The sequence below is a fragment of the Carassius carassius genome, chromosome 33 (assembly GCF_963082965.1).
Source record: "Carassius carassius chromosome 33, fCarCar2.1, whole genome shotgun sequence".
NCBI classification, from domain to species: Eukaryota; Metazoa; Chordata; class Actinopteri; order Cypriniformes; family Cyprinidae; genus Carassius; species Carassius carassius.
The window spans coordinates 27,347,443-27,371,171 of NC_081787.1; the positions used below are offsets into that span (position 1 = coordinate 27,347,443).

General features: G+C 40.6%; 1 protein-coding gene across 1 annotated transcript; it reads left to right on the forward strand.

Moving 5' to 3' along the window:
* The first annotated feature begins 423 nt into the window (after positions 1–423).
* LOC132114350 (sterol-4-alpha-carboxylate 3-dehydrogenase, decarboxylating-like) lies at positions 424–23,318 on the forward strand. The gene is made up of 8 exons (XM_059522458.1): positions 424–534; positions 743–792; positions 1,190–1,351; positions 1,423–1,569; positions 1,929–2,057; positions 2,226–2,368; positions 20,813–20,915; positions 22,654–23,318. The coding sequence occupies exons 2-8, from the start codon at positions 772–774 to the stop codon at positions 22,984–22,986; spliced, it is 1,038 nt and encodes a 345-aa protein (XP_059378441.1). The 5' UTR covers positions 424–534; positions 743–771; the 3' UTR covers positions 22,987–23,318.
* Positions 23,319–23,729: the final 411 nt, after the last annotated feature.

Consider the following 23,729-nt stretch of genomic DNA (forward strand, 5'->3'; position numbering starts at 1 on the left):
ATGGCTGTGTTTGGTTACAGATAATTCTAGTTACACACACATCAGATGATCATAATTTCGCAAAACCATACTACCATACTATTCTGTCTTATATTTTCATAGCAGGAATAGTAAGAGTAGCACGAATTAAGAATTAATTTATATATGAAACGATGTATGGACTGATATCTGAAACTTTTATTATTTGTGTTTTATTATTTGTATATCTAATAAAGGTAAGTATTATAATTAAGGTAAGTACCTTAAACTTTCCTATTATATCCTAAATAATAAACTATAAAAATCACATGTAGGGGCGTATTTGGTGATGTCATGGGGAGGGGACTATCTTGGTGACTTTTTACTGATTGGCTGGCGCAGTGGCGCTCTTTGACGTTGCCCTTCTCTCATTGGTCAGATTCATTGTCAGGTTGATGTCTGATTGTTGACAGGACCATTCAGAAGTTTCTCCGCTCTCTGCCCATATGGCTCTTAGTTAACTACTGCTTCAATCGTTATATCTCTGTAGCTGTATCACTAGTTTGAGATACACAGGTGAGTGCTGCTTGACCGAATTACATTTTTAATTATATATTGTGCTTCGAGCGTAACTAGAACGTAAACTTATATTTGGTTTAAGTGACCAGTTCTGAGTAAAAACTAAAATCTTAAAAAATGTTGTGCAGTAAATGGTTTTAAGGTCAACCCACATAGTTTTTAAGCAGTGTAATTAAACAGATTAATATTGTTTATTAATCAATAGACTGCTGTCGGGAGCTGAGAGATAAACACATGGCAACTCGCACGAGACCAGTGAGTATATTTACACCTGAAACACATTTGCACTAGTATTACCTACATTTACATTCATGCATTTATCCAAAGCGACCTCCAGTGCATTCAGGCATGTGCATTTTTTTTAAAAGTATGTGTTATGATTCTGTCAGATTTGAATGAAGAAGTATTGTGTATTAAGGATATTAACATTATAACAAATTAAAATTAACGCTGTTTCCATACTGTGCATTTATATGTCTGCACAATGGTGACACAATCTGTTTTATTGTGATTTGTGGATGTTTGTATGTTTCTGCCCCATGTCTAGCTGTGTTCAAAGCTCTATGTTTGTAGATATTTAAAATGTTCTGCAGCCAGACAAGGGTTAAACGACAGTGATCTCATCTTGTTTTGATGTTGTGTACACCTGCAGAGCAGCAAGCGCTGTGCTGTCATCGGAGGATCTGGGTTTTTGGGCAGGCACCTTGTGGAGCGTCTAGTGGACAGAGGATACACCGTGAATGTGTTTGATATCAGACAGGCCTATGAGCTTCCAGGAGTATCGTTTCACCAAGGGGACTTGTGTGACAGACAGGTGGGGATAGTTCAGTTTGATCAGTCTGACATCGTTACCTTAACTCACGTTCCTCCTGATGTCTTGTTTAGGCCTTGCTGGGGGCTATGAGAGAAGTGTCTGTAGTGTTTCACTGTGCGTCACCTGCTCCAGCCAGCGATGACCGTGCTCTGTTTCACAGGGTGAATGTTGATGGGACACGGACTGTCATACAGGCCTGTCTCGAGGCAGGGGTACAGGTACGAATCATGTGTCAGCTGATGGGAAAAATAAAAGTAATATATACTAAAGTATAAAGTCAGTGATGATGATGATAATAATAATAATAATAAAAAAGGATGCATTAAATCAATTAAAGGATGCGAATCAGCATGTTAGAATAATTTCTGAAGTCATGGTGGTGCCTGTCAACATTTTATGTTCAGACATTCATTTGGTACATTCAACACTTTTACAATGTTATAATACAGTATTCAGAGGGGGTCTCTGCTTCATCTCTGTCCAACAATGGATTTAAATTGGTAACTGAGAGCATTATTTGATCCAGACTATTCCTTTAAATTGTGTTGTTGGCGTGATGTTCGTGATGTTTTTACAGAAGTTGATATTGACCAGCAGCGCTAGTGTGGTGTTTGAAGGAACTGACATCAAGAACGGGAGCGAGGATCTGCCTTATGCAAAAAAGCCAATTGATTATTATACAGAGACCAAAATTCAACAGGAAAAGGTGCGTATGAATCATATCGATGGCATTTCATCTCATTACCCCAGCTAACTTCTGAAATCAGTCGGATGAACTAAATAGTTAACGAGTTGAGTTTCGGTTGATGTGCTAATGTGCTCCATGTCGATCATCTGTTTCTTTTTCTTTTTTAATCTGCATCTGTCTGTTCAGCTGGTGTTGGAGGCTTGCAGTAAAGAGAAGGGTTTCCTCACTGTTGCTATTCGTCCTCATGGCATCTTTGGGCCCCGGGACCCACAGTTAGTGCCCATCCTGATAGATACGGCCCGCAGAGGAAAGATGAAGTTCATCATCGGGTGAGCGACTGTGCCATTTGTAGCAGCACACTAAGGCCCAATCCCAATTCAAATCATCACAACGCATGCATATAACGAAACGCGCTGCAAATCATCACAATGCATGCATATAACGAAACGCGCTGCAAATCATCACAACGCATGCATATAACGAAACGTGCTGCAAATCATCACAACGCATGCATATAACGAAACGCGCTGCAAATCATCACAACGCATGCATATAACGAAACGCGCTGCAAATCATCACAACGCATGCATATAACGAAACGCGCTGCAAATCATCACAACGCATGCATATAACGAAACGCGCTACAAATCATCACAACGCATGCATTCAACGAAACGCGCTGCAAATCATCACAACGCATGCATATAACGAAACGCGCTGCAAATCATCACAACGCATGCATATAACGAAACGCGCTACAAATCATCACAACGCATGCATTCAACGAAACGCGCTGCAAATCCTCACAACACTTGCATACAACGAAATGCGCTGCAAATACTTCACAACACATGCATACAGCGAAACGCGCTGCAAATCATCACAACACATGCATACAACGAAACGCGCTGCAAATCATCACAACATGCATATAACGAAACGCGCTACAAATCCTCACAACACATGCATATAACGAAACGCGCTGCAAATCATCACAACGCATGCATACAACGAAAGGCGCTGCAAATCATCACAACGCATGCATACAACGAAACGCGCTGCAAATCATCAACGCATGCATATAACGAAACGCGCTGCAAATCATCACAACGCATGCATATAACGAAACGCGCTACAAATCCTCACAAAGCATGCATATAACGAAACGTGCTGCAAATCATCACAACGCATGCATATAACGAAACGCGCTGCAAATCATCACAACGCATGCATATAACGAAACGCTCTGCAAATCATCACAACGCATGCATATAACGAAACGTGCTGCAAATCATCACAACGCATGCATATGACGAAACGCGCTGCAAATCATCACAACGCATGCATATAACGAAACGCGCTGCAAATCATCACAACGCATGCATATAACGAAACGTGCTGCAAATCATCACAACGCATGCATATAACGAAACGCGCTGCAAATCATCACAACGCATGCATATAACGAAACGCGCTGCAAATCATCACAACGCATGCATATAACGAAACGCGCTGCAAATCATCACAACGCATGCATATAACAAAACGCGCTGCAAATAATCACAAAGCATGCATATAACGAAACACGCTGCAAATAATCACAAAGCATGCATATAACGAAACGCGCTGCAAATCATCACAACACATGCATATAACGAAACGCGCTGCAAATCATCACAACACATGCATATAATGAAACGCGCTACAAATCCTCACAACACTTGCATACAACGAAACGCGCTGCAAATACTTCACAACACATGCATATAATGAAACGCGCTGCAAATCATCACAACACATGCATATAACGAAACGCGCTACAAATTCTCACAACACTTGCATCCAACGAAACGCGCTGCAAATACTTCACAACACATGCATATAACGAAACGCGCTGCAAATACTTCACAACACATGCATATAACGAAACGCGCTGCAAATCATCACAACGCATGCATATAACGAAACGCGCTGCAAATCATCACAACGCATGCATATAATGAAACGCGCTGCAAATCATCACAACACATGCATATAACGAAACGCGCTACAAATCCTCACAACACTTGCATACAACGAAACGCGCTGCAAATACTTCACAACACATGCATATAATGAAACGCGCTGCAAATCATCACAACACATGCATATAACGAAACGCGCTACAAATTCTCACAACACTTGCATCTAACGAAACGCGCTGCAAATACTTCACAACACATGCATATAACGAAACGCGCTGCAAATACTTCACAACACATGCATATAACGAAACGCGCTGCAAATCATCACAACACATGCATATAACGAAACGCGCTGCAAATCATCACAACGCATGCATACAACGAAACGCGCTGCAAATCATCACAACGCATGCATACAACGAAACGCGCTGCAAATCATCACAACATGCATATAACGAAACGCGCTACAAATCCTCACAACACATGCATATAACGAAACGCGCTGCAAATCATCACAACGCATGCATACAACGAAACGCGCTGCAAATCATCACAACGCATGCATACAACGAAACGCGCTGCAAATCATCAACGCATGCATATAACGAAACGCGCTGCAAATCATCACAACGCATGCATATAACGAAACGCGCTACAAATCCTCACAAAGCATGCATATAACGAAACGTGCTGCAAATCATCACAACGCATGCATATAACGAAACGCGCTGCAAATCATCACAACGCATGCATACAACGAAACGCGCTGCAAATCATCACAACGCATGCATACAACGAAACGCGCTGCAAATCATCAACGCATGCATATAACGAAACGCGCTGCAAATCATCACAACGCATGCATATAACGAAACGCGCTACAAATCCTCACAAAGCATGCATATAACGAAACGTGCTGCAAATCATCACAACGCATGCATATAACGAAACGCGCTGCAAATCATCCCAACGCATGCATATAACGAAACGCGCTGCAAATCATCACAACGCATGCATATAACGAAACGCGCTGCAAATCATCACAACGCATGCATATAACGAAACGTGCTGCAAATCATCACAACGCATGCATATGACGAAACGCGCTGCAAATCATCACAAAGCATGCATATGACGAAACGCGCTGCAAATCATCACAACGCATGCATATGACGAAACGTGCTGCAAATCATCACAACGCATGCATATAACGAAACGCGCTGCAAATCATCACAACGCATGCATATAACGAAACGCGCTGCAAATCATCACAACGCATGCATATAACGAAACGCGCTGCAAATAATCACAAAGCATGCATATAACGAAACACGCTGCAAATAATCACAACGCATGCATATAACGAAACGCGCTGCAAATCATCACAACGCATGCATATAATGAAACGCGCTGCAAATCATCACAACACATGCATATAACGAAACGCGCTACAAATCCTCACAACACTTGCATACAACGAAACGCGCTGCAAATACTTCACAACACATGCATATAATGAAACGCGCTGCAAATCATCACAACACATGCATATAACGAAACGCGCTACAAATTCTCACAACACTTGCATCTAACGAAACGCGCTGCAAATACTTCACAACACATGCATATAACGAAACGCGCTGCAAATACTTCACAACACATGCATATAACGAAACGCGCTGCAAATCATCACAACACATGCATATAACGAAACGCGCTGCAAATCATCACAACGCATGCATACAACGAAACGCGCTGCAAATCATCACAACGCATGCATACAACGAAACGCGCTGCAAATCATCACAACATGCATATAACGAAACGCGCTACAAATCCTCACAACACATGCATATAACGAAACGCGCTGCAAATCATCACAACGCATGCATACAACGAAACGCGCTGCAAATCATCACAACGCATGCATACAACGAAACGCGCTGCAAATCATCAACGCATGCATATAACGAAACGCGCTGCAAATCATCACAACGCATGCATATAACGAAACGCGCTACAAATCCTCACAAAGCATGCATATAACGAAACGTGCTGCAAATCATCACAACGCATGCATATAACGAAACGCGCTGCAAATCATCACAACGCATGCATATAACGAAACGCGCTGCAAATCATCACAACGCATGCATATAACGAAACGCGCTGCAAATCATCACAACGCATGCATATGACGAAACGTGCTGCAAATCATCACAACGCATGCATATGACGAAACGCGCTGCAAATCATCACAACGCATGCATATAACGAAACGCGCTGCAAATCATCACAACGCATGCATATAACGAAACGCGCTGCAAATCATCACAACGCATGCATATAACGAAACGCGCTGCAAATCATCACAACGCATGCATATAACGAAACGCGCTGCAAATAATCACAAAGCATGCATATAACGAAACACGCTGCAAATCATCACAACGCATGCATATAACGAAACGCGCTGCAAATCATCACAACGCATGCATATAACGAAACGCGCTACAAATCCTCACAACACTTGCATACAACGAAACGCGCTGCAAATACTTCACAACACATGCATATAACGAAACGCGCTGCAAATCATCACAACACATGCATATAACGAAACGCGCTACAAATCCTCACAACACTTGCATACAACGAAACGCGCTGCAAATACTTCACAACACATGCATATAATGAAACGCGCTGCAAATACTTCACAACACATGCATATAACGTAACGCGCTGCAAATTATCACAACGCATGCATATAACGAAACGCGCTGCAAATCATCACAACGCATGCATATAACGAAACGCGCTGCAAATCATCACAACGCATGCATATAACGAAACGCGCTGCAAATCATCACAACGCATGCATATAACGAAACGCGCTGCAAATCATCACAACGCATGCATATAACGAAACGCGCTGCAAATCATCACAACGCATGCATATAACGAAACGCGATGCAAATCATCACAACGCATGCATATAACGAAACGCGCTGCAAATCATCACAACGCATGCATATAACGAAACGCGCTGCAAATCATCACAACGCATGCATATAACGAAACGCGCTGCAAATCATCACAACGCATGCATATAACGAAACGCGCTGCAAATCATCACAACGCATGCATATAACGAAACGCGCTGCAAATCATCACAACGCATGCATATAACGAAACGCGCTGCAAATCATCACAACGCATGCATATAACGAAACGCGCTGCAAATCATCACAACACATGCATATAACGAAACGCGCTGCAAATCATCACAACACATGCATATAACGAAACGCGCTACAAATCCTCACAACACTTGCATACAACGAAACGCGCTGCAAATACTTCACAACACATGCATATAATGAAACGCGCTGCAAATCATCACAACACATGCATATAACGAAACGCGCTACAAATTCTCACAACACTTGCATACAACGAAACGCGCTGCAAATACTTCACAACACATGCATATAATGAAACGCTCTGCAAATCATCACAACACATGCATATAACGAAACGCGCTACAAATTCTCACAACACTTGCATACAACGAAACGCACTGCAAATACTTCACAACACATATAAATTAAGAAACACTGAAAATCCTCACAGCACATACACATTAAGAAACAATTAATGAAGCATTGCAAATTTATTTTCATTAACCTTGAAATTATATTTAGTTGAGAATATTAAAGTTAGCCATTTTAAGTAAAGTTTTACATTTAATCATGTAACTATTAAGCTTATTTAGGCTAATAATATCCAAAAGATAAAGGAATTTACACCATAACAAAAAAAAAAAAAAAAAATTCACCTTTCAGTTCACCAACTACTCCACTAACCAGTAGCCACTGCACGATAAACAAATCCAAGTTGGGTCCGACACTTTTTGAGGTCTCCTTGAAACATTTTCATTGAGGTCAGTGCTATTTGCAGTGCTTTTGTTAATTACATTTGTTGTGATGATTTGCAGCGCATTTCATTATATGCATGTGTTGTGAAGGATTTGCAACACTTGTGTTGTCAAACTGATGAAGATGTTTTCTTCATTTGCTGATGTTTTTTCAATTTGTATGTGTTTTCTTAAGTTGCAGCATGTTGAGCTGTCTCGGCCACCGTACATGTAACTCAAATAAATGTTTGCAAAAAATCGCTAATATTTGCTAACGTCATATCATTACAGACTGCATGATAGTGCCACAGCATATGTCTGATCAGGGCGATAACTGCCGTAGTCATTGATGTGGGCTAATCCCCCCAATAATTAGAAATCGCTAAACCATTTTCTCAAATATTGCCTGAGAGAGAGAGAGAGAGAGAGAGAGAGAGTCAAGTCAAGTCACCTTTATTTATATAGCGCTTTAAACAAAATACATTGCGTGAAAGCAACTGAACAACATTCATTAGGAAAACAGTGTGTCAATAATGCAAAATGATAGTTAAAGGCAGTTCATCATTGAATTCAGTGATGTCATCTCTGTTCAGTTTAAATAGTGTCTGTGCATTTATTTGCAATCAAATCAACGATATCGCTGTAGATGAAGTGATCCCAACTAAGCAAGCCAGAGGCGACAGCGGCAAGGAACCGAAACTCCATCGGTGACAGAATGGAGAAAAAAACTTTGGGAGAAACCAGGCTCAGTTGGGGGGCCAGTTCTCCTCTGACCAGACGAAACCAGTAGTTCAATTCCAGGCTGCAGCAAAGTCAGATTGTGCAGAAGAATCATCTGTTTCCTGTGGTCTTGTCCTGGTGGTCCTCTGAGACAAGGTCTTTACAGGGGATCTGTATCTGGGGCTCTAGTTGTCCTGGTCTCTGCTGTCTTTCAGGGATGTAGAGGTCCTTTCTAGGTGCTGATCCACCATCTGGTCTGGATACGTACTGGATCCGGGTGACTGCAGTGACCCTCTGATCTGGATACAGACTGGATCTGGTGGCTACAGTGACCTCGGAATAAGAGAGAAACAGACAAATATTAGCGTAGATGCCATTCTTCTAATGATGTAGCAAGTACATGGGTGTTATGGGAAGTGTTGCCGGTTCCGGTTTACCTAATTAATGCAGCCTAAAAATCCTTTAACGGATTTGGATATTAAAAGCATATTAGTATGTTATGTGTAAGCCAGGTTAAAGAGATGGGTCTTTAATCTAGATTTAAACTGCAAGAGTGTGTCTGCCTCCCGAACAATGTTAGGTAGGTTATTCCAGAGTTTAGGCGCCAAATAGGAAAAGGATCTGCCGCCCGCAGTTGATTTTGATATTCTAGGTATTATCAAATTGCCTGAGTTTTGAGAACGTAGCGGACGTAGAGGATTATAATGTAAAAGGAGCTCATTCAAATACTGAAGTGCTAAACCATTCAGGGCTTTATAAGTATTAAGCAATATTTTAAAATCTATACGATGCTTGATAGGGAGCCAGTGCAGTGTTGATAGGACCGGGCTAATATGGTCATACTTCCTGGTTCTAGTAAGAACTCTTGCTGCTGCATTTTGGACTAGCTGTAGTTTGTTTACTAAGCGTGCAGAACAACCACCCAATAAAGCATTACAATAATCTAACCTTGAGGTCATAGATGCATGGATTAGCAGAGAGAGAGAGTAATGGAAGCTGTGTGTATTCGCGTCTGTTTGTTTATCTTTTTAGAGTGAGTTTACTTAAAAACAGCGATTGTATCCTCTCGTCGCTGGAAAATATAATGTAGTGATTCAGTATTGAAACTGTATTTAATAAAAGTCGTGGGGCTGCGTTGACAAGTTTATTTTCTCCTGGATGTGTGAGCTGCACGATTTCCGATATGTGTGTCTGTCAGTAAGCAGCTCATTAATACAGAACGATAATTAAAGGCTCTAATGCACACCAGCACACCAGTATATGCGTGTATTGTAAGAGCTAGACGACGAATAATGGCGTGTGACGTCATGGAAACACTCTGTTTCAAGGGACAAGGGGAAGGGGTAATCGGAGGGGTAGGGGTAGGGGTATAAAATAGAATTGGGATTGGGCCTAAAACTGTGATGCAGAGAGCCCTTTACTCCACCAGGTGGCAGACTGCTATCTGGAATATTATCTCGACTGTCAGCAATCATATTCATATATTTTCATGAATCATTTCAGTCATACTGCCTTCTATATTGTGTACAATATGCAGTGTTTTGGAAAATGTGAATCTTTTTTTTTTTTTTGGTCGGCCTGTTTACATTCATTTTAGACACATAGTCTGTGTCTGTGTTTGCATTAATTCCCACCCAAAAGGATTGTCTGCAGGTATCGCTTTACTGTGCACGTGATAGACCTTTGGGTTTCAATGGCTGTCTTATTATTAAAATGTATATAATTAATGTCGAGTGGCCATCATTATTGGCTGGCATGAACAACGGCTATCATGGATGTTTCGCAGCACAAAGTCTGACTGAACGGATAAAGGAAAATAACTGTAATTTTCTTTTGTTAGGCTAATTTATCTACAGCTTGTTAAAGAGAAAACTTTAGTAAAATAAAGTAGTGCCAAGATGATATTTATTGTAATGAATTCAAAATAATTTACAAGAGAGAGAGAGAGAGAGAAAACTGTGTGTGAAGCTTGTGAAAAAGTGAAGCACCTCATTGCTGAGAAATATAATGTAGCTTTTAGCTGTTGTATTTATAAAATTCACAGGGCAGGGGTTGAAAACCAGCTCCTGAATGTGCAGTTTGTTTGTTTTAAGTTCCCATCCATTAGGGGTACCTCGGTTTTAAAGTCACGGTTCAGTTCATTTTCGGTACAGTAAGGGAAAGAAATGCAAACATTAAACTGCAGGTTGTTTATTACTATAAACTTTTTTTAAACAATTTGTTTACACTTTTTAAAAATATTTTTTAATAAAATATATATAAAATAAAAAAAGAATAAGAAATAAAATACTGCTGCAAAGTTCTCCACTAAATAAAATACTCTCAGTCTCAAACCAATATCATATAATAAAATATAATGAAAAATATAAATAAATAACTATGATTACAGTGCAGCATTACCAATCCCAGCTTGTAGGCCTGCTCTTTTCAACTTTTCAGAAGTGTAAAGTGCAGCATGAACAGTTTCAGTTTTTAGACCTGCTCAGATTTCGCTTTTGCGTTGGACCGATCAGAATTAAGAGCAAAGGTCTGTTTAAATGCCGACGGGAGCTGCGTTTGAATTACAATCGTTTTTTTCCTAGTTGTAGTGATGTTCACACTCGCGTGATGCCTTTTGAAAACCTTAGACCGGTGACACGCATATTGCACCTGTCAAACATAGTCTATTTTGCCGTCAATACTGTTGACGGTGTCCTTTATCAGTAGGCTTTATATTTATGCTCAACAAAGTCAAAGTCAGTCACCTTTATTTATATAGCGCTTTAAACAAAATACATTGCGTCAAAGCAACTGAACAACATTCATTAGGAAAACAGTGTCAATAATGAAAAAATGATAGTTAAAGGCAGTTCATCATTGAATTCAGTTATGTCATCTCTGTTCAATTAAATAGAGTCTGTGCATTTATTTGCAATCAAGTCAACTATATCGCTGTAGATGAAGTGTCCCCAACTAAGCAAGCCAGAGGCGACAGCGGCAAGGAACCGAAACTCCATCGGTGACAGAATGGAGAAAAAAACCTTGGGAGAAAACAGGCTCAGTTGGGGGGCCAGTTCTCCTCTGACCAGACGAAACCAGTAGTTCAATTCCAGGCTGCAGCAAAGTCAGATTGTGCAGAAGAATCATCTGTTTCCTGTGGTCTTGTCCTGGTGCTCCTTTGAGACAAGGTCTTTACAGGGGATCTGTATCTGGGGCTCTAGTTGTCCTGGTCTCCGCTGTCTTTCAGGGCAATAGAGGTCCTTTCTAGGTGCTGATCCACCATCTGGTCTGGATACGTACTGGATCCGGGTGACTGCAGTGACCCTCTGATCTGGACACAGACTGGATCTGGTGGCCACGGTGACCTCGGAACAAGAGAGAAACAGACAAATATTAGCGTAGATGCCATTCTTCTAATGATGTAGCAAGTACATAGGGTGTTATGGGAAGTGTTTCCGGTTCCGGTTTACCTAATTAATGCAGCCTAAAAATCCTTTAACGGATTTGGATAATAAAAGCATATTAGTATGTTATGTGTATGCCAGGTTAAAGAGATGGGTCTTTAATCTAGATTTAAACTGCAAGAGTGTGTCTGCCTCCCGAACAATGTTAGGTAGGTTATTCCAGAGTTTAGGCGCCAAATAGGAAAAGGATCTGCCGCCCGCAGTTGATTTTGATATTCTAGGTATTATCAAATTGCCTGAGTTTTGAGAACGTAGCGGACGTAGAGGATTATAATGTAAAAGGAGCTCATTCAAATACTGAGGTGCTAAACCATTCAGGGTTTTATAGGTAATAAGCAATATTTTAAAATCTATACGATGCTTGATAGGGAGCCAGTGCAGTGTTGACAGGACCGGGCTAATATGGTCATACTTCCTGGTTCTAGTAAGAACTCTTGCTGCTGCATTTTGGACTAGCTGTAGTTTGTTTACTAAGCGTGCAGAACAACCACCCAATAAAGCATTACAATAATCTAACCTTGAGGTCATAAAAGCATGGATTAACATTTCTGCATTTGACATTGAGAGCATAGGCCGTAATTTAGATATATTTTTGAGATGGAAAAATGCAGTTTTACAAATGCTAGAAACGTGGCTTTCTAAGGAAAGATTGCGATCAAATAGCACACCTAGGTTACTAACTGATGACGAAGAATTGACAGAGCAACCATCAAGTCTTAGACAGTGTTCTAGGTTATTACAAGCGGAGTTTTTAGGGTCCTATAATTAACACCTCTGTTTTTTCAGAATTTAGCAGTAAGAAATTACTCGTCATCCAGTTTTTTATATCGACTGTGCAATCCATTCGTTTTTCAAATTGGTGTGTTTCACCGGCCTGCGAAAAAATATAGAGTTGAGTATCATCAGCATAACAGTGAAAGCTAACACCATGTTTCCTGATGATATCTCCCAAGGGTAACATATAAAGCGTGAAGAGTAGCGGCCCTAGTACTGAGCCTTGAGGTACTCCATACTGCACTTGTGATCGATAGGATCAGAATCAGAATCAGAATGAGCTTTATTGCCAGGTATGTTCACACATACGAGGAATTTGTTTTCGTGACAGAGCTCCGCAGTGCAACATAACAGCGACAGAACAAAAAACACAATAAGGAATAAAAAATACAAAAAAATACAAATAGGTGGGTAAGGATTGACAATATACAAATTGACAATGTATGGCAGGTATATTAAAATGAGCATTTATGTATGTACATGTATATTATGTGGAAAAATTTTAACTGTACGCTAAGTATGTGTGTTAGATAAATAAGTGTATGTGTATATAAATATAAATATAAGTAGTGTAGTGTGTTCCATGTATGTACATGTATATTATGTGCAAAAGATTTACGTGTACGCTAAGTATGTGTGTTGGATAAAAAGTGTAGTGTATATAAATATAAATAGTGTAGTGTGTCCCACAGTTATTATCAGCTGTTCATAAGATGGATTGCCTGAGGGAAGAAACTGTTCCTGTGTCTGGTCGTTCTGGTGCTCAGTGCTCTGTAGCGTCGACCAGATGGCAACAGTTCAAAGAGGGAGTGTGCTGGATGTGAGGGGTCCAGAGTGATTTTAACAGCCCTTTTGCTCACTCTGGATAAGTACAGTTCTTGAATAGATGGGAGGGTTGAACCGATGATTCGCTCAGCAGTCCGGACTACCCTCTGTAGTCTTCTGAGGTCAGATTTAGAAGCTGAGCTGAACCAGACAGTTACTGAAGTGCAGAGGATGGATTCGATGATGGTGGAGTAGAACTGTTTCAGCAGCTCCTGTGGCAGGTTAAACTTCCTCAGCTGGCGAAGGAAGTACAACCTCTGCTGGGCCTTTTTCACAATGGAGTCAATGTGAATGTCCCACTTCAGGTCCTGAGAGATAGTGGTGCCCAGGAACCTGAATGACTCCACTGCAGTCACAGTGCTGTTCATGATGGGGAGTGCAGGGGGGTTTCTCCTGAAGTCCACGATCATCTCCACTGTTTTGAGCGTGTTAAGCTCCAGGTTGTTGAGAGTGCACCAGACAGCCAGCTCTTTAACCTCCTGTCTGTAAGCAGACTCGTCACCGTCCTGAATGAGGCCGATGAGTGTGGTGTCATCTGCAAACTTCAGGAGCTTGACAGAGGGGTCCTTAGATGTGCAATCGTTAGTGTACAGGGAGAAGAGCAGTGGGGAGAGAACACAGCCCTGGGGAGCTCCGGTGCTGATTGTACGGGTGCTGGATGTGTATTTTCCTAGTCTCACTAGCTGCTGCCTGTCTGTCAGGAAGCTGTTGATCCACTGACAGACGGAGGTGGGCACGGAGAGCTGAGTTAGTTTGGGCAAGAGGAGGTTTGGGATGATCGTGTTGAAGGCAGAGCTGAAGTCCACAAACAGGATCCTCACATAGGTCCCCGGTCTGTCTAGGTGTTGCAGAACATAATGCAGTCCGATGTTTACTGCATCGTCCACAGACCTGTTTGCTCTGTAGGCAAACTGAAGAGGATCTAGCAAGGGTCCAGTGATGTCTTTCAGGTGGGCCAGCACCAGTTTTTCAAATGACTTCATGACTACAGACGTTAGAGCCACAGGCCTGTAGTCATTTAGTCCTGTAATTTTGGATTTCTTTGGGATAGGGATGATGGTGGAGCGTTTGAAGCATGAAGGGACTTCGCACAGTTCCAGCGATCTGTTGAAGATCTGTGTGAAGATGGGGGCCAGCTGGTCAGCACAGGATTTCAGACAGGCTGGTGTAACGCAATCTGGGCCTGGTGCTTTTTTCATTTTCTGCTTCCGGAAGACCTGGCGCACCGCATCCTCGCTGATCTGTATTGCAGGTGTGGGGGAGAGGGGGGATGCAGGAGGTGTGAATGGTGAGAGCGGTTGATTGGAGAGGTGATCAGGATGGGTTGCAGTAGCTGTGAATGGTGTGAACGGTTGTTTGGAGAGGCATTCAGGGTTGGTTGCAGGAGTTGTGAATGGTGTGAATGGTTGTGTGGGGAGGTGTTCAGGGCAGGTGATGGGTGTTCTTTCAAACCTGCAGTAAAACTCGTTCAGATCGTCTGCCAGTCGTTGATTCTCCACAGTGCTGGGGGGTGGTGTCTTGTAATTGGTGATCTTCTTTAGGCTTTTCCACACTGATGCGGAGTCGTTCAAAGTGAACTGAGTCCTTATTTTTTCAGAATAATTCATCTTTGCCACTTTGATCTCCTTTTCCAGTGTGTATTTAGCCTGTTTATACAAGACATTGTCCCCTTTCCTGTAAGCATCTTCTTTGGCCTGACGGAGCTGTCTGAGTTTTGCAGTGAACCACGGTTTGTCATTGTTGTAATTTAGTTGAGTCTTGGTAGGAATACACATATCCTCACAGAAACTGATATATGATGTTACGGTCTCTGTGAGTTCATCCAGATCGGTGGCAGCAGCTTCAAAAACACTCCAGTCAGTGAGGTCAAAACAAGATTGTAAATCCTGCTCTGCTTCATTAGTCCATCTTTTTACAGTCCTTAATACAGGTTTAGCTGATTTTAGTTTCTGCCTGTAGGTCGGTATAAGATGAACCAGAAGGTGATCAGAACGTCCCAAAGCTGCTCGTGGAACAGAGTGAAATGCATCCTTTATTGTTGTGTAACAGTGATCCAATATATTACTGTCTCTTGTGGGACAAGTAACATGCTGTCTGTATTTTGGCAGTTCACGGGAGAGATTGGCTTTATTAAAGTCCCCAAGAATGATTAAAACAGAGTCTGGGTGTTGTTGTTCTGTCTCTGTGATCTGCTCAGCGAGTTTCTGTAAAGCTGAGTGAGCTCACGTGCGCTTGAGGAGGGATGTAAACACTAACCAGAATGAACGAATGAAACTCCCGCGGCGAATAGAACGGCTTGCAGTTAATGAAGAGCGTTTCGAGATTTGAGCAGCACGTCTTCTTTAACACAGTTACATCTGTACACCACCGTTCATTGATGTAAAAGCATGTCCCGCCTCCGCGCGATTTCCCCTTTGATTCTGCGTCGCGATCCGCTCTAAACAGCTGAAAGTCCGGCAGATGGAGCGCGCTGTCCGGTATGGTGTCATTCAGCCAAGTTTCCGTGAAACACAGAGCAGCAGAGTGAGAGAAATCTTTATTTGTCCGAGAGAGCAGAAGCAGTTTGTCCGTTTTGTTGGGTAGAGAGCGGAGATTTGCCAGATGGATGCTAGGCAACGGCGTTCGAAATCCGCGTTTTCTGAGTCTCACGAGCGCGCCAGCTCTTTTTCCCCGTCTGCGCGTCCTCTTGAAGCGTGTGATCAGCGCAGCCGCTCCGCCGACAAGAATGTCCAGCAAAACATCAGAATAGTCGAAAACCGGTGAAATATCGGGAGATGTGTGTTGCCGAATATCCAGCAATTCGTCCCTGGTGAAACTGATTGCAGGAATATAACTAAAGACAGGACAAACTAACAAAAACACAAAAACAACTGCAGAGCACGTCACGGAGGCAGCCATCCTGTATCGGCGCCACTCGAAGTCCGATATCTATGGATATATCACGTGAAGATACATCTTCATTCACTGCTACGAACTGATGGCGGTCATATAAGTACGATTTAAACCATGCTAATGCACTTCCATTAATGCCAACAAAGTGTTCAAGTCTATGCAAAAGAATGTTGTGGTCAATTGTGTCAAACGCAGCACTAAGATCCAATAAAACTAATAGAGAGATACACCCACGATCAGATGATAAGAGCAGATCATTTGTAACTCTAAGGAGAGCAGTCTCAGAACTATGATACGGTCTAAATCCTGACTGGAAATCCTCACATATACCATTTTTCTCTAAGAAGGAATATAATTGTGTGGATACCACCTTTTCTAGTATCTTGGACAGAAAAGGGAGATTCGAGATTGGTCTATAATTAACTAGTTCTTTGGGGTCAAGCTGTGTTTTTTTGATGAGAGGCTTAATAACAGCCAGTTTGAAGGTTTTGGGGACATATCCTAATGACAATGAGGAATTAATAATAGTCAGAAGAGGATCTATGACTTCTGGAAGCACCTCTTTTAGGAGCTTAGATGGTATAGAGTCTAACATACATGTTGTTGGTTTAGATGATTTAACAAGTTTATACAATTCTTCCTCGCCTATAGTAGAGAATGAGTGGAACTGTTCCTCAGGGGGTCTATAGTGCACTGTCTGATGTGATACTGTAGCTGACGGCTGAATGGTTGCAATTTTATCTCTAATAGTATCGATTTTAGAAGTAAAGTAGTTCATAAAGTCATTACTGCTGTGATGTTGGGAAATGTCAACACTTGTTGAGGCTTTATTTTTCGTTAATTTAGCCACTGTATTGAATAAATACCTGGGGTTATGTTTGTTTTCTTCTAAAAGAGAAGAAAAGTAATCGGATCTAGCAGTTTTTAATGCTTTTCTGTAGGATATGTTACTTTCCCGCCAAGCAATACGAAATACCTCTAGTTTTGTTTTCCTCCAGCGGCGCTCCATTTTTCGGGCTGCTCTCTTTAGGGTGCGAGTATGCTCATTATACCATGGTGTCAAACTGTTTTCCTTAACCTTCCTTAAGCGTAAAGGAGCAACTGTATTTAAAGTGCTAGAAAAGAGAGAGTCCATAGTTTCTGTTACATCATCAAGTTCTGAAGTTTTGGATATGCTGAGGAACTTGGATACATCAGGAAGATAACTTAAAAAGCAGTCTTTTGTGTTAGAAGTGATGGTTCTACCATACTTGTAACAAGAAGTAGGATTTACAATTTTGGCTATATGAAGTTTGCACAAAACTAAATTATGATCTGAGATATCATCACTTGGCTGAATAATTTCGACACCATCAACATCAATTCCATGTGACAGTATTAAATCTAGAGTATGATTTCGACAATGAGTAGGTCCTGAAACGTGTTGTCTAACACCAATGGAGTTCAGAATGTCTATAAATGCTGATCCCAATGCATCTTTTTCATTATCAACATGGATATTAAAATCACCAACTATTAAGACTTTATCTGCAGCCAGAACTAACTCGGATGTAAAATCACCAAACTCTTTAATAAAGTCTGTATGGTGCCCTGGTGGCCTGTATACAGTAGCCAGTACAAACATAACAGAGGATTTATCATTAACATTTGTTTCTCTGGATAATGTTATATGAAGCACCATTACTTCAAATGAGTTATACTTGTAGCCTGCTCTCTGAGAAATCCTGAAAACGTTGTTATAAATTGAAGCAACACCTCCACCTTTGCCTTTTAGACGTGGCTCATGTTTATAACAGTGATCTTGGGGGGTGGACTCATTTAAAATAATGTAATCATCAGGTTTTAGCCAGGTTTCTGTCAAACAGAGTACATCTATATTATGATCAGTGATCATCTTATTTACAAAAAGTGTTTTCGTAGAAAGGGATCTGATATTCAATAAGCCAAGCTTTATCATTTGTTTATCCATATTGCTTCTGTTTTTTATTTGTTGAACCTCAATTAAATTGTTAATCTTAACTTGGTTTGGACGTTTTTTGTATTTTCTAGTTCGGGGAACAGACACAGTCTCTATAGTGTGATATCTAGGTGAAAAAGTCTCTATGTGCTGAGAATTAACTGACCTCTGTGACGGGAGGCAGCTAGCAGACGGTCGGTTTAACCAGTCTGTCTGCTTCCTGACCTGGGCCCTAGTTAGTCAAGTATAAACACTAAGACTATTTGCCATATTTCTAGAGAGAAGAGTGGCGCCACCCCAGGAGGGATGAAGACCATCTCTTTTAAACAGGTCAGGTCTGCCCCAAAAGCTCGTCCAATTGTCTATGAAACCTATGTTATTCTGTGGGCACCACTTAGACATCCAGCCATTGAGTGATGACAATCTGCTATGCATCTCATCACCACGGTAAGCAGGGAGGGGACCAGAGCATATTACAGTGTCTGACACCGTGCTTGCAAGTTCACACACCTCTTTAATGTTATTTTTAGTGATCTCCGACTGGCGAAGTCGAACATCATTAGCGCCGGCATGAATAACAATCTTACTGTATTTACGTTTAGCATTAGCCATCACTTTTAAATTTGCCAAGATGTCAGGCGCTCTGGCTCCCAGTAAACATTTAACTTATGGTGGCTGGTGTCTCTATATTCACGTTCCGTACAATAGAATCACCAATAACTAGAGCACTTTCATCAGGTTTCTCAGTGGGTGCATCACTGAGTGGGGAGAACCTGTTTAATGTTTTGATCGGAACAGAAGAGCGGTGTTTTGACCCACGACTACGCTGCCTCACCGTCACCCAGTTGCCCTGCTGCTGGGGCTCTGTTTCCGGAACCGAACAATGTACAGGAATCCCTGAGCTAGACGCATCCAAAGCCGTATCTAGAGCCCTAACATTCTTACTGTCCTCAATTAAAGTTTGGATGCGTGTCTCTAATTCTGAAATCTTCTCTGTCAGCCTAACTATTTCCCTGCATTTATCACATGTGAATCCCTCATCAGCGACAGAGATAGATAAACTATACATGTGGCAAGAGGTGCAAGAAACAATGATAGGAGAAGCCATTACTCACCGTGCTTGATGAAAATTCTTACTGCGGTTGTTTGATGAACTTGTGAAAAACACTCAGAACTCAGAACATGAAGTATAGATATTGTTTTCGTGAAGACAAGATCCTGGTCTGTCGGCAGCCTCCCTGTATTTCACCTACAGTAGCAGCAGCGCGCCAGCGCCGCGTCAGGCACGATTCTGGTGTGTAAAGACACAGAAAACGCGAAGCAGCCCTCATGCAACTGACACGCAGCAGAAACGCCACGCTCACGCCACGCAGCCAGTGTGTCATCGGCCTTAGAATCAGCTGCAGGGCGGGATTTGCGCTGAACGCGGAGACTTCCGCCACTTAATATGTTCGTTTGGAAACACGAAAATGTATATGTTCCGCGCACAAAATATTTCATTCGGTCATTCGGTACACACGTGCACCGTACCGAAAGCCCTGTACCGAGACGGTCCGGTACGAATACACGTACCGTTACACCCCTACCATCCATCATTAAAACACAATCTTTATGGGCAAATGTGTCCCATTGGAAGTTCTGCGGGAAATTGGATATGTATCTGATTTAAAATCACATTTGGAAGTGGCTCAGATCGGATGTAAAAAATCTGATCTTGGGCTGATTTTTGTGTTTACACATGTGCAACATATTCCAACCTGTGTCAGATGTGAGCAAAAACTCTAATTTTTTTGTACCAGTGTAAATGGAGCCTAGTCTACTTGGGTTAAACACACCTGAACCAGCTGATAAAGGTCTTCAGTATCACTCGAAACTCTGTGTTGGAGATAAACTCTGAAGGAAAGGGGCTGTCCAGGGGCAGGATTGGACTCCCCTGTTTTAATGGCAGCATTCAAGGTGACATGAACAAAACCTGATGATCATGTTCTGCTGCATGATTTGAAAGTGATCTAAAAAGCATCTTGTGAAAGCAAGAAAATATGACCATCTGAACAAATTAGTTCTTTTTTTGATCAGTGATCCAGTGCAGAATTTTAAATCTGTTTTATACATTTTAAAACTTTAAAATTTGTTTGTTTAAAATGTTTGTTGCATGTCCTGCTTTACACTTGTTTAGGTTCAGTGTGGTCTTTGATGTTTGGACCCCGCTGTATGTTGATGTGATGGACATAATGTGACCAGTAAATTAATCACGTACGGTCTAATGCTGATTTGCTCTTTAGAGATGGATCCAATCTTGTGGACTTCACCTATGTGGAGAATGTAGTTCATGGGCATATTTTAGCAGCTGAACACCTTAAGGCTGATTCTCCGCTCTGCGGTCAGGTATGTTGTGTGTGAGAAAGAAAGTGTGAGAGACTGAATGAGTGAGAGATGTTTCTAGATGTGCATTCATAGATCTAATCCCACATGTGTGTAATGTGTAAACAACCAGCATGAATGATGCATCAGGCTTTGACTTTCCAATTCCATGGAAACCTATTAATAGCAAAAAAACTCTCAAATCTTTCATAGGGGTTTTCAGTCATTCTTTAAATGCAGTCAAAAGAGCTTACAATGCAGTTTTTATACAGATCTTGAGAGACCTTGAACTTTGTCATCTAATTGTTCAGTCTATGAAAATTGTTAAATTACCTAAATGCACTAGAAAATAGAAAGTGTTTTAGTATGATGCTAAAAATAATAAAGCTGACTGACTGTTAGTTTTTTGTAAGATATCCTATAGCCAGGAGGAGCTTGGCACAGTTCGGTTAGTTTTTCATCTATGCTGCTAGCCAAAACTAGCCGTTACATTAACCAACTGTAAATAGCCAATATGAATGTATCATCAGAGTTTTGCAGTAACCCAAATTGGCCAGATAAATAACTGCTAATAGTATGTTTCATTATCATAAATGTACTTTTACCTGTGTGGCCTTACCTAGTGCATGTAATATGAGATGTTTCTTTGCTGTTGAACTTTCATTGAACCTTTGTCAAAAATGAACATTTTGCCACCAGCATTGGTGAAAGTTACTTTTAAAAGTAATGCGTTACAATATTATGTTATTTAGTTACTTTTTATGGAAAGTAATGCATTCTGTTACTTTTCTATCACCTGAGCTGTACTTGCTTTTTAGTAGTGTTTTTAAATACATAAACCCCAAAAGTTATATTTTTGGCAACTGTAAAAGTGAAATTAATAAGCCTAAGGAACTCCCAATTTCTCTCATCATGGGGACAGAAGAGGTGTCTTATTGCATTACTTATTTGAAAAAGTAACAGATATTTAGTTGAAAATTTCTTAAATTAACTCCTGTATTTAGTTAAAAATGTGTAAAAGGAACAGATAATTAGTTGAAATGTTGTAAAAATAACATATTTATTTGAAAATGTGAAAAAGTAGCTCCTATATTGAGCTGAAAATGTGAAAAAGTAACACCGATATTTAGTAGAAAATTTGTAAAACTGATATTTAGATGAAAAGTTGAAAGTAACACCGATATTTAGTTGAAAATTTGTATAACTGATATTTAGATGAAAAGTTGAAAGTAACTGATATTTAGTTGAAAATTCACAAAAGTAACATATTTAGTTGAAAATGTAACCGATATTCAGTTGAAAATTTTAAATAGTAACACAGATATTCAGTTGAAAATGTGAAAACGTAACATATATTTAGTAGAAAATGTGTAAAAGTGTAATCCGATATTTAGTTGAACTCTGAAAAAGTAACTCCGATATTTAATTTCACATTTGTAAAAGTAACTGATATTTAGTTGAAATTTTGAAAAAGTAACATATTTATAAATTTTAAAGTAATGTTACCTTACTAGTTACTTGAAAAATGTAATCCGATTACGAAACTCGCACCACTACTGGGAAATGGCTCTTTGGCAAACCTTTATGTTGTATTTAGTCATATATGAAATTCAAGATGAGCATTTGATACAAAGCCTTGAATAAGTGACATTTTTATTTTTATTTTATATGGAAACCAATAAGAAAATCAATGTTTACAACCATTTAAACAAAGCTAAAATGAATAAACCCTGCACACATTCAATTTCAGTTTTCTTATCAGGCTTACCACATAACCAACGATGAGCCGGTGCGTTTCTGGGACTTCATCTCTCAGATTCTGGAGGGTCTGGGCTACAGTGCTCCTCGATATCACCTGCCCTACACACTGGTCTATTGGATAGCCCTGCTGCTGTGGCTGATGGCTGTGCTGCTGCGGCCACTGATCCAGATCAAACCCACCTTCACCCCTATGAGAGTAGCTCTGGCTGGCACCCACCACTACTACAGCTGCGCTCGGGCCAAGAAGGACATGGGTTACCAGCCGCTGGTGCCTTTACGAGAGGCAATAGTGCACACTGTGGAGAGCTACCCACATCTACGGAAGGGAGCATAACACCACAGTGAAGATAAATTACTGTTTGCTGAACTGCAATATGAGATTTGGATGTATCTTTTGGATTACCAGTGTTTACTAGACTATATTAACAATGCACTTAATCATTCCTATTCTAAATGTGCCTTTTAACCAGGATATGACTGCATGTTGTTTAACAGTGATGTTGTTGAATTCAGATGGCAAATATGGACATTGGTCTCTTTCTATTTTGGTCCAAAAGAATTCAGAGTTTATGTAACAGCAATTCAGTTTTTTTGTATAACTGTAAAATCAAGTTTATAATTGTCACCTTTTTTGGATGCCTAAAATAAAATGGTATTTGCTTCCAATTTTACTCATGTCATGTTGTCTTGGGATAATTCGCCCAATAATAAAGGTTCTTGTTCAGAAATCATAATACATTAGTTGATCTTTGAAACATTCCATTCCACCTAAATTTTGATGCCATAAAAAGACATGGATTATAAATCTGGATTAATATGCAATAACATTGATCATGACTTTTATACTTTGTGATGGGTTAAAATTTTTAGTTGCGCAGATTTTCGGCGGATGGACAAAAATGATGAGTGAATATTTAAGATAACTTCAGTTGTGTCCTGAAGGTGAACAAAAGTCTTACGTGTTCGGAATGACGTGAATGTGTGTAAATTATGACAGAATTTTCACAGTCACTTTCAAGTGAAGCAGGATATTCTATGAGGGTAAAGGACGGTTTAAATTTAATTTATCCATCAGAA

Coding starts and splice junctions, on each gene's coding strand:
- LOC132114350 (XM_059522458.1), top strand. CDS start 772: ATGGCAACTCGCACGAGACCA. Junction 793..1,189: donor TGGCAACTCGCACGAGACCA/GTGAGTATATTT, acceptor GTACACCTGCAG/AGCAGCAAGCGCTGTGCTGT. Junction 20,916..22,653: donor ATTCTCCGCTCTGCGGTCAG/GTATGTTGTGTG, acceptor TTTTCTTATCAG/GCTTACCACATAACCAACGA.